Source organism: Saimiri boliviensis, chromosome 3 (assembly GCF_048565385.1).
Source record: "Saimiri boliviensis isolate mSaiBol1 chromosome 3, mSaiBol1.pri, whole genome shotgun sequence".
NCBI classification, from domain to species: Eukaryota; Metazoa; Chordata; class Mammalia; order Primates; family Cebidae; genus Saimiri; species Saimiri boliviensis.
This window is the reverse complement of record NC_133451.1, coordinates 131,059,786-131,071,822: the sequence shown is the minus strand read 5'-3', so window position 1 is coordinate 131,071,822 and position 12,037 is coordinate 131,059,786. Positions and strand designations below refer to the sequence as shown.

Genomic DNA, 12,037 nt, shown 5'->3' with positions numbered 1-12,037 from the left:
TATACCCAGCTAATTTTTGTATTTTTAGCAGAGCTGGAGTTTCACCATGTTGGCCAGGATGGTCTCGAACTCCTGACCTCAAGTGATCCGCCCGCCTCAGCCTTCTAAAGTGCTAGGATTACAGACATGAGCCACTGCACCCACCCTTCTTTGATATTTGAAGTAATTTTGTTGTATTCTTATAATACAGTTTTTTACTTGTAATTTTCATAAGACATTAAACTGGGCAAGTTTTATGCATTGTGGTGACATAAAAACATTTTTAAAATACTATAGGACTTTTTTTTTGTTTTTTGTTTTTTTTAGTTATGGGTTATTGATGAAAAGAAGTGGAAACCTGGGAGAGTAGATCACACTGTTGGTTGGCCCTTGGACAGACATACCTATGGAGGCTCTTTCCTCTACCATTTGAATGAAGGTGAACCTCTAGTAGCTCTTGGTCTTGTGGTAAGTTACATTCCCATTATGGAAAATTCTATTGCGAGTTAAATTACCATCAGTGTTATAAAACAAGGGTTTTGAATCTGAAGACTGTAAAATGCTTTTCATTTAAATCTTACTTCTAATTTTATCAATATGTAAAGTGCTTACGGCTGCTGTGTCATTAGTCTACTAAATCCATGTAGTGAAAGTAATAGTAGCTGCTACACTCCGGGCACTGTGCTGGATGCTTTTCTGAGATCTACGTAAGTTTCGTAAAAACTCTGAAATAGGTATATCTTTATTTTACTGATGAGAAAACTGAAGTGCAAATAAATTAAACTTACCTATATACACTCATTAAATGACTGGCAAAAATGCCTGACCTTGTCTGACTTCAAATCCTGTTCCTACTGTGACATGCTACCACTGAAAATGAAATCAGCACTCTGTGACTTAATTGTATCAAAGGAAAAAGAAGTGATTAATTTCAACACTTTGGTAATGCCTTATTAAATGTAACCTTCTATATTTCTTTCCCTCTTTTTTTCTTAGTGTAGTTTACATCCTTTTTCTTTATTTTTGCCTCAGTAGTACTGTAGTATAGATTATTAGTTTATTTCAAGTTGGTATTGATTAATGCATAACAAATCATTACAACTCCTTTTGTAGAAACATAATCTGAGGTGCTTACCTACAGATATTTTTCTAATTTGTTTTTTTGTTGCTAATGTTCGTTTCTGTTTTCTAATTTTATGATAGAATATGTTTTTCCAGTTTGGACTTAGAATTCCAGAGCACAAGGATTTGTTAATATGTTCTAAATTTTCATAATTCTGATGATAATAACTATATGCTATCCTTTTCTTTACTATTTCTTTTTCAAACAGATTTTATATACTTTTTAATTTAAATTTGGATTACTGTACATAGTGCTCCAAATACTTTGAGTACAAGAAATTTAATATACATGTTTTCTGATAAACATTACTCACATTTTAGCTTGATTTAATTTGAAATAAAAATGCCTAAATTAATATAAATTTTTAAGGTTGGTCTAGACTATCAAAATCCTTACCTGAGTCCATTTAGAGAGTTCCAGAGGTGGAAACACCATCCTAGCATTCGGCCAACCTTGGAAGGTGGAAAAAGGATTGCATATGGAGCCAGAGCTCTCAATGAAGGTGGCTTTCAGGTAACTCTTCCAACTTTTATTTTCCTTATTACTGTGTTATAAATGCAGAATTGAAAGTATCATGTAACAAATTTAGATAAAGAATAAAAAAATTATCTCATAGGGATAAGAAAAGTATGTAGCATTTATAAAACTGTGTCACACAATATTTAAATTATACCATGAATTTAGTTTTAAGAATAGGCTGGGTAGAGTGGCTCATGTCTGTAATCCCAGCACTTCGGAAGGCCTAGGCGGGCAGATTGCTTGGGCAGTCTGCCTGGGCAACATGACAAAACCCCATCTCTACAAAAAATAGAAAGATTAGCCAGGCATGGTGATGAGTACCTGTGGTCCCACCTACTCAGGAGTCTGAAACAGGAGAATCACTTGAGCCTGGGAGGTGGAGGTTTCAGTGAGCCAAGATTGTGCCACTGCACTCCAGCCTGAGCAGCAGAGTTAAAACTCCATCTCGGGGGAAAAAGATATAAGATAGATAGATAGATAGATGGATGGATCTCTAGAGATACATTCATGGATGTTTTGTTTGTTAGTTGTTTTAACCAAAAAATAAAAACTGTAATCCATATATTCTCTTTATTCCTTAACTACCAGGAAACTCAAAGGCAAATTTAGTTTTCAGCAAACATCATTCATTCATTCTACCTAGTAACATTCATGCCTTTCAGGTTACCTCTGTTAAGGTTTTACTTTAATTTTCCTATTTTATATTCGTTCAAAATAAATATGATATAATTTATTCAGTATGTATTAATTAAACAATGAAATAAGACCTAGTAACTAACTGTCATAAAAGCTGTTAATACTGTTGTGGAAATGTTATCATACAGGTAAGATGATCTGAAAATCTGCTCTAAAGCTTACAGCAAATTATTTGGAGCAAGTTCCTTAACTTTTCTGGCCTTAAGAGATTATCTGTAAAATAAAGATGATCCCTCTGTCTCTAATATTCTAGGAATCTAGGGCTATCTTAGAAACTGGATTTCTTGGCTTGGCGCGGTAGCTCAAGCCTGTAATCCCAGCACTTTAGGAGGCCGAGGCGGGTGGATCACGAGGTCAAGAGATCGAGACCATCTTGGTCAACATGGTGAAACCCCGTCTCTACTAAAAATACAAAAAATTAGCTGGGCATGGGGGCGCGTGCCTGTAATCCCAGCTACTCAGGAGACTGAGGCAGGAGAATTGCCTGAACCCAGGAGACGGAGGTTGTGGTGAGCCGAGATCGCACCATTGCACTCCAGCCTGGGTAACAAGAGGGAAACTCCGTCTCAAAAAAAAAAAAAAAGAATTTGGATTTCTTTTTTTTCTTTTTTTTAATTATTGTAAAAGTAACATAATAGGAAAATTTGGGGAGGATAAATTGACATCTTTAAAAGTGAGATTCTAAATACTTTATTACCGTAATAGTATTTCATAAACTCAAGTAAAACCATAGCTACATTATAGACATAATCACTAGAATCTTAAAATAACAGTGTCCCCAAAGTCTGTCATGAGACTACTTCTCATGAGATTGTTTTTGTTTCTAAAGTAGTAATTCCTTGGATAGAAATATTTCTTGAATTACATAACTATATTTGAGCCTATTAAACTTTTTAAAATAATGTCCCTAATGACAATCTAATCCTACTCTTTGTAATTTATAAAAATTACAAAGAGTAATTAATCTCTTTGTACACACAGATCTTTATTTAAAACCATCTACCTTGTTTACCTAAGCATGTCAAACATCAAGTGATTTGCAAATTGACAGGAGGAGATGACTATCCCCTCCCCCCGCATTTTCATCAGAATTTTCTGATTTCGTTGGCCAGAGATTCAGAAATTTATTTCCATTTAAGGTTTTGAAGACCTTAAGAGGCAACAAAGACTGCTTTGAGGGGTCATTTCTGTAGTTCAGTATGCAAGAAATTTCTCTGAAGGTGTAGCAAGCACGGAAACATGAGGAGGAGCGAGGAGGGCGGTGTTCTCTCCAGAGTGGGATGCTCCTGGGCTCTTGATGTTGCTTTGCTGCAACTGCCATTCCGTGTTTATGATTGTTTTTCCCTCCTTAGGGAGAGTGAGAGGGAAAGGATACAGTGCTAGTGGCTCTCATTTAGGTAAAGAAAAAGAAGAGGCAACAATTCGAAACTTTCAATTTTGTTTATTTGGAGGTAACAAATATTGTCTAGCGTTTTTCTTCAGCCTATACCAGAACTCATCTTTCCTAGTGGATTACTTGTAACCCTAGTTTAATGAATGTCCCAAACAAGGTGCATAGCTGCCAGTCACCCAGCCCACCCAACGTGGGATCCTCCTAGAGCTTAAAAACATGTATTTTCCTTGGGCTTAACATTTTTATTCTTAGGATTTAAGCACCTATTTTGGAGGAACTTGCACTTATAATCTATATCCTTTTATTAAATTTCACATTCTTCTTGTTCTTGAATTAAAGTTGGTGTCAACAAAGCCACAGCCTTATTTGAGAAAAGCGTTTTCATTATCCAAGTCCCTAATCTTTATCTGTTTTCAGCACTTCAGATAGCACTTCCTCCCCATTGTCTGCTCTGTGGTCTTGATTTAACGCTCTTTTATCTAAGTGGTCCTATTATTGAGTTTGGGTGAGAACTAGAGTCATAAATTCGTTCCTTACATATACTGTGAAAGGACCAGGGCCCTGATTCTTCTCTCTTACCAGCACTCCTTCTGCCCTCTAGTTTCGCTTTTCACCACCTTTCCCTCACAGAATTATATCATTGATGAGAGCTGTGGCCACAGAGTGCTCACCATGTCGCTTCTGCAGTTGATGTCAATAGATTTCCTGTTAGCCCCCACCTCTGAGTCCCTCTCAGTACCATCAGCCAAACATACCACTCACCATTTTCTCAACAAAGACCCCATGGCTGGCTTTAGGAAGTCCTCAGAGAGGAAAAACAGAATGTGGAACGAACAATGCTGCTTCGCTCCTTTTTTTTTTTTTTTTTTTTTTCTTTTTTCAAACTATAGAGTACATTTTCTGATGCAAATAATTTATAGTTCAGTTGCCATATTGGGGGATACATACAGACATTTATTGTCTGAACTGAAAAAAATCCCACCGTTTATTACATTTTTTTATCAGAAATTATACTAAGGTCCAAAGAATTGTCTTAAATTTTATTTTGGAAATTCAGTTTGACCTTAAGTTAATCAAAATATATTGTGTAGCGTAGTAGCTAGTTGCAGTGGGGCCATGATTAGAGCATAGATTTCTATCCCTAGCTGTCAAACAAACATAAAGAAGGTATACAGTATCCTTTGAAAGCTTTGCATTACCCAGAATGCATGTAAAAGCAAATCACAGGTTTTTTTAATATACCCTTTGAAATTCTCGGGTCCACTTAATTTTGAGGGGAGAAAGGGTACAATGTCATATTTCGATAAATATGCATAATGTTTAATGAACAAATCAGGGTAATTAGTGTATCCATCATTTCAAAGTTTTATCATTTCTTTGTGTTGGTAACATTTGAAATCTTTTTTTCTAGTTATTTGCAAAAAATAATAAATTATTCTTTACTACAGTGCTATAGAACAGTAGAACTTATTCCTCTTAGCTGTGTTTCTGTATTCATTAACCAATCTCTCCATATCCCCCGCAATCTCTTTCTACCCTTCCCATCCTCTAGTAGCCACTGTTCTACTCTCCACTTCCGTAAGATCAACTTTTTAAGCTTCCACATATGAGTGAGAACATAAGAGTATTTATCTTTCTGTGCTTGACTAACATAGTGTCTTCCAGGCTCATCCATGTTGTCACAGATGACAATATTTCATTCATTCTTAAGGCTGAATAGCATTCCATTCTCTCTCTCTCTCTGTGTGTGTGTGTGTGTGTGTGTGTGTGTGTGTGTGTGTGTGTGTACATACACATATATATCATGTTTTCTTGATCCATTCATCTGTTGATGGACATTTAGTTTGATTCCATATCTTGGCAATTATTGTGAATAGTACTGCAATAAATACGAGTGTGCAGATATCTCTTCCACATACTGACTTGCTTTCTTTTGGATATATACCCAGTAGTGGGATTGCTGGGTCATATGGTAGTTCTATTTGTAGCTTTTTTAGGAAACTCTATAAACTGTTTTCCCTAATGGTTGTACTAATTTATATTCTCACCAACAATGTATGAGAGTTTTCTTTTCCCCACATCCTCACCAGCATATTTTTTGTCTTTTTGATAATAACCATTCTAACTAGCGTGAAATGATATCTCATTGTGGTTTTCATTTGCAAGCAAATCACAATTTAGAGAACAGCATTCGGGTTTAGAGAGTATTTTAACTACGACATGGATATGTGTAAATAAAACATTCTATTTAAAACATATTGATGCTTCAGACCTAAGTCTGTCCCATGTAAATCAGTGAGAAAAAGAAAAACTCTCACAGGAAAATAGTAATAGTCCTAATCCTCACTCTTAGGGCAGGAGAAGAAAACTGCCCTTGCTCTGTTTTATTCCTTTGCTCAATTCATTTTCATGTTTTTCAACCTTTCCCCATTGCTCTAGAAGACTTTAAGACTCATTTGGGGCCGGGCACAGTGACTCACGCCTGTAATCCCAGCACTTTGGGAGGCCGAGGCAGGCGGATCACAAAGTCAAGAGATCAAGACTATTCTGGTCAACATGGTGAAACCCTGTCTCTACTAAAAAATACAAAAATTAGCTGGGTGTGGTGGCATGTGCCTGTAGTCCCAGCTACTTGGGAAGCTGAGGCAGGAGAATCGCTTGAACCCAGGAGGAGGAGGTTGCAGTGAGCCGGGATCAAGCCACTGCACTTCAGACTGGCAACAGAGTGAGACTCCATCTCAAAAAAAAAAAGACTAATTTGGAGTATTCTGTTGTGCTTATTTAACTTGAGCTAACAAATGTATTCTGAATCTTTCTTTCCTCAGTCTATACCAAAACTCACCTTTCCTGGTGGTTTACTAATTGGTTGTAGTCCTGGTTTCATGAATGTTCCCAAGATCAAAGGTACTCACACAGCAATGAAAAGTGGAATTTTGGCAGCAGAATCTATTTTTAATCAACTAACTAGTGAAAATCTCCAATCAAAGACAATAGGTAAGAAATTACTGTATAAAGGATAAGAAAGAAAATTGCCAGGTTATGTCTATTTCCATTGACATTAAGATTCATATCTGTCACTTTATAGAAGTATTAAGATGCATGCTATGCAAAGAAAACTACATGACCTGTTCTCAATAATTACAGTCAGTGATTTTTTTACTACAATGTTCTGTTTTATTCACACCAAAAAAGTAGAAAAGTACCAGTGGTAGTCGGTGCAGTGACTCATGCCTGTAATCCCAGCACTTTGGGAGGCCAAGGCGGGTGGATCATCTGAGGTCAGGAGCTCAAGACCATCCTGGCCTACATGGTGAAACCCCATGTCTACTAAAAATACAAAAAAATTAGCTGGATATGGTGGCAGGCACCTGTAATCCCAGCTACTCGGGAGGCTAAGGCAGGAGAATCGCTTGAACCCAGGAGGTGGAAGTTGTAGTGAGCCGAGATCATGCCATTGCACTCCAGCCTGGACAACAGGAACAAAATTTCATCTTAAAAAAAAAAAAGAAAAAGGTACCAGTGGTATCCCACCTAGCTAGAAACTATTACAAATATGACTATACTGCATTTATATTGCATACATGTAATATATACAATTAAGATACCTCCCAAATACTGAAGTATCAATAGAACAGCTTTGCGGAAGGCAGAATTACCTATTCATTTTAGCAAGCTTTGTAAGTATAGGCATATGACTTGTCTGCCGTGATGGAGAGAAACAGCCGGCACTTACATCTCAGTAAACCCTTAATCTAAGAAGACCCTTTACCAATTCCAGCCACACTGACTTCTTTACAGTTCCCGGAACATGCCAAGCACTCGCATATCATGGTCTTTGCTCACAGCTGGCTCCTTCGTTCTCTCTGTCTTTGTTTAAATAGCACTCACAGTGGCCCTGTCTTGACCATACCAATTAACTCACCACACACAGGACACACCCAGTTCCCCTGCATGGCCTTTCTAGTGCATTTTCCACCTTTTGGTACATTATGTAATTTACTTACCAACTTTTTGTCTCCTGCCACTTGGATGAAAACTCCAAAAGTCTAGGGGTGTTGCTTAGTGTGAATTCTAAACGCCTGACACACAGTAGCGACTCCATAGATACTTAATAAATGAGTCTTACTTCTTAGAATCCCCAGTAAATGTTCCTCTAGTTAGAGGTATGTAACCAGGTTATGCCTTCAAATATCTTTGTAGGAATGGAGGTCTAGCGTGGAGAGATGAAGGGGAAAATACAAAGGGCAGAGGGCACTTCAGGGAGAATGGAATAGCCAACGTGGAGTGTAGTGGCTGGGCAGAAGTTCTTTCTAATTATCAAGTAGCATTCCTTGTTGGACCACCAGCCATACTTGAACTTTATCATGTGCAGATAGTACCACACATAGATAATACTGGAGCCATTATATCACCAAAGACTAGATTGAGCGTTAAAGCCTGAAGAAAAGGGGAGTGGACTCAGAGTAGGAAACAATAACTGGAAAAAGTAGTCATGTGGCGTCACCAAAGGCCATTAAGGGAACCAATTCGTCTTCTTAAATAATAAGTGTATGCACCAAGTTTTAGGTATTGTTGATTTCCTAGAGCTACCATAAAAAATACCACAAATTGAGTGGCTTAAAACAACAGAAACGTATTCACTCCCAAGTTCTGTAGGCCACAGGTCTGAAATCAAGGTGGTTACAGGACCATACTCTGAAATCTCTACAGATTAACCCTTTGTTGAATGTCCTAGCTCCTATAGCTGTAGGCTTTCTGGCAGTATAACTCCAATCTGTGCCTTCATCCTCACCCTGACCGGCTCTGTGTCTTTTTTTTTTTTTTTTTAATGTAGCAGTTTATTTATATTGCTTAATGATTCATCAGATGACAGTACACATATATGAAGCATACCACGTGCCAAGCACTGTTTGAAGTATTTGACTTGCATTAGCTCACATAAAATTCTATGAAGTGGTGGGTTTGTTTTTGTTTTTAGAGACAGGGTCTCTCTGTCGCCCAGGCTGGAGTGCAATGGCACCATCTCAGCTCACTGCAACCTCCGCCTCCCGGATTCAAGCGATTCTCCTGCCTCAGCCTCCTAAGTAGCTGAGACTACAGGCACACATCACCATGCCCGGCTACTTTTTTGTATTTTTGATAGAGATAGGGTTTCACCATTTTAGCCAGAATGGGCTCAATATCCTGACCTCATGATCTGCCCGCCTTGGCCTCCCATAGTGCTGAGATTACAGGCGTGAGCCACCGTGCCCGGCCGAACTTTTTATCGTAAAGCTTCTCAGTTTCACTAAACTTTGAAACGAATTTCCCATGCTACCAATATAAGAAATCAAATGCCTTATTGCCTATTAATAACATATGTCTATCTAATGGTTATCTTTTTGGAAGATGCCAACATTTATACATGAAAGTCTTCAGTGTGGACCATATTTTTAAAAATTACCTAAGATTCATCAGCCAGGTGCAGTAGCTCATGCCTGTGATCCCAGCACTAGGCCAAGGCAAGCCTATCAGTTGAGCCCAGGAGTTCAAGACAAGCCTGGGTAACATAGCAAAGCCCTCTACCAAAAATAAAAAAATTGCAGGGCATGGTGGCATGTGCCTGTGGTCTCAGCTCCTCAGGAAGCTGAGGTGGGAGGATGGTTTGAATCTGGGAGGCGGAGGTTGCAGGAAGGCAGAGGCTGCAGCAAGCCGTGATCATGCCACTGTACACCAACCTGGGTGACAGAGCAAGACCCTGTCTCAGAAAGAAGAAAAAAAAAATTCACTCATCAGATATCAAAGTAGCAAAATACATTGGCATATTTTACGCTCATCTGGGCAGTTTCACACTTAAAATTTCATGTTTTTAATAAAAGGACTCCATGTAACTGAATATGAGGACAACTTGAAGAAATCCTGGGTTTGGAAAGAGCTATACGCTGTTAGAAATATCAGACCATCCTGCCATGGAATACTGGGTGTATATGGAGGGATGATTTACACTGGAATATTTTACTGGATATTGAGAGGAATGGAGCCATGGACTCTGAAACATAAAGGTAATTCAAACATATTTGAGAGTATGAGTGTTAAAAATTCATGAATGGGATCCAATAATTAGAGAAAGTGATCGTTTTAATGTTTTAAACTTGCTTAGAGAAATTATAAATTTAGTATCTAAGATTAGTATATTATTGGTGTAATATTTTGAAGTTTTTATAAAAAGAGGCTTAAGAAAGTACTTCACAATTATATTTTGTTAAGTGTGTCCCTCAAAATTGTTGAAGGTTCTGACTTTGAACAGCTCAAGCCAGCCAAGGATTGCACACCTATTGAGTATCCAAAACCCGATGGACAGATCAGTTTTGACCTCTTGTCATCTGTGGCTCTGAGTGGTACTAATCATGAACATGACCAGCCGGCACATTTAACCTTAAGGGATGACAGTATACCTGTAAATAGAAATCTGTCGATATATGATGGGCCTGAGCAGCGATTCTGTCCTGCAGGTAATTATTTCCATCCATTCCTAAATATTTGCTCTAACCATTTTAGGAATATGATTTTGTTCTTTTACAAAATGATTTGTTATCTCCTTCCGTTGCTTAGAAATTGTAAATGACTCTTCATCCAGCTTCCTTTAGGAAACTTTAACTACTGGTGTTAATTTTTGTTAAGTCTAGTTCAGATGACATTTCTCAAGGAAAAAAAAGTCTGTCTACGCACGTACTAAGATGAAGATTCTTGAACATAAAATACTCTTCGCATGTTCATGTGACTTTTTAAAGTCATTTCTATCATGGCAGCTCATATGTATTTGAGTGTATGTGCTAGAATAGCAGGTTATGGGCACATTCATTCCAAGGAATGCTCCCAAACTTTAAATTCACGACTTTTTTTTTAGTGCTGAACTTTCCACTGAAATTACAGTAGTAGGAACCAGGTCTCAAATGATATGGTAAAACAAAAAAGTATTCAGATACTTGAAAACTAGTACATTCACAAAAGAAGCTGTAGTGTGATTGGTCTTTTGGCTTTTGTCATTACAGTAGGTTTTTAACTTGCTGAGGTTACTAAGGACTGGATCTAATGTTTTTTTAGCTGTACGATCAGGGTCCTCTTACCCCCAGTCACCCACGGTCTAAAAATAAGAAAATTCCAGAAACAAATAATTTCTAAGTCTTAAGTTGTGCCCATTAAGTTTTAAATTGTGTGCCACCCTGGCTTGTCCCACCTTGGATGTGAATTAACACTTTGTCCAACATATTCACGCTGTATATGCTACCAGCTCATGATGTCACTTGGTAGCCATCTTGGTTACCATCAGATTCTGACTGTCACAGTATCATGCTTGTGTTCAGTAACCCTTATTTTACTTAATAATGTCCCCACAACACAAGAGTAGTGGTGCTGACAATTCAGAGATGCCGTTAAGTGCTTCCTTTAAGAGAAAAGGAGAAAGTTCTCTATAAAGAGAAAAAAAATCCTATACTGAGGTTGCTAAGGTCTACGGTAAGACTATCTTCTGTGCAAGTGTGAAGGAGGAAAAAGAAATTTGTGCTAGTTTTGCTGTTGGACCTCAGACTGTTAAACTTATGGCCAGAGTGTGGCAAGTGCTTCCTTAAGATGGAAAAGGCATCACATTTGTGGGTGAAAGATATGAACAGAATGTGTTCTGCCAGCTAAGTTGGGTTATACCTGAGCTTTCAGGCATCTACTGGGGATCTTGGAACTTGTCCCCATGAATAAAAGAGGACTACTGTGAAGGGAGGAATTTGAGGCTGTGTGGCACTCAAACACTGAGTGTCAAGTACCCTTGATAGTGAGACTCCTCAGCCAAATATCATGTACATGTAATTTATACTCACATCAATAGCAATATACCAAGGTCTTCATAATATTCTCTATGGGTAAGCATTCAGAAAGCAACCTTTAAGGCTTCTGTGGCTACTCTTAAATTTCTACTTTTGAATTTAAAAAGTTTTTAAAGTTAGGCACTTCAATATTACTTATTTTTACTTTACAGGAGTGTATGAATTTGTACCCATGGAACAAAGTGATGGATTTCGGTTACAGATAAATGCTCAGAACTGTGTGCATTGTAAAACATGTGATATTAAAGATCCAAGTCAGAATATTAACTGGGTGGTACCTGAAGGTGGAGGAGGACCTGCTTACAATGGAATGTAAACTGCAACTAGCCAGTTTCTTTAAAGTATGGCAAGCTAACTTAAAATGTTTAGAGATTAACAGATGTCAAAATATCTTTCTGTATATTACTGAACAGTCACAAATTGATCAAGTAAAAATTTTATACTATATCTAAGATTGTCCCATAAAAAATT

The 12,037-nt window shown here is 37.7% G+C and overlaps 1 protein-coding gene and 1 non-coding gene across 2 annotated transcripts in view; both read left to right on the top strand.

Moving 5' to 3' along the window:
• Positions 1-12,013, top strand: part of ETFDH (electron transfer flavoprotein dehydrogenase) — a 38,330-nt gene extending 26,317 nt beyond the window's left edge. The window contains exons 8-13 of the mRNA XM_003927933.4: positions 307-447; positions 1,472-1,615; positions 6,536-6,704; positions 9,569-9,751; positions 9,980-10,201; positions 11,719-12,013. Coding sequence (XP_003927982.1) covers positions 307-447; positions 1,472-1,615; positions 6,536-6,704; positions 9,569-9,751; positions 9,980-10,201; positions 11,719-11,882 — 1,023 coding nt within the window. The 3' untranslated portion in view covers positions 11,883-12,013. The remainder of the gene's footprint in view (positions 1-306; positions 448-1,471; positions 1,616-6,535; positions 6,705-9,568; positions 9,752-9,979; positions 10,202-11,718) is intronic.
• Positions 3,482-3,704, top strand: LOC120367816 (small nucleolar RNA U3). The gene has a single exon (XR_005582095.1). It is a non-coding gene; the product is annotated as a small nucleolar RNA U3 (small nucleolar RNA).
• Positions 12,014-12,037: the final 24 nt, after the last annotated feature.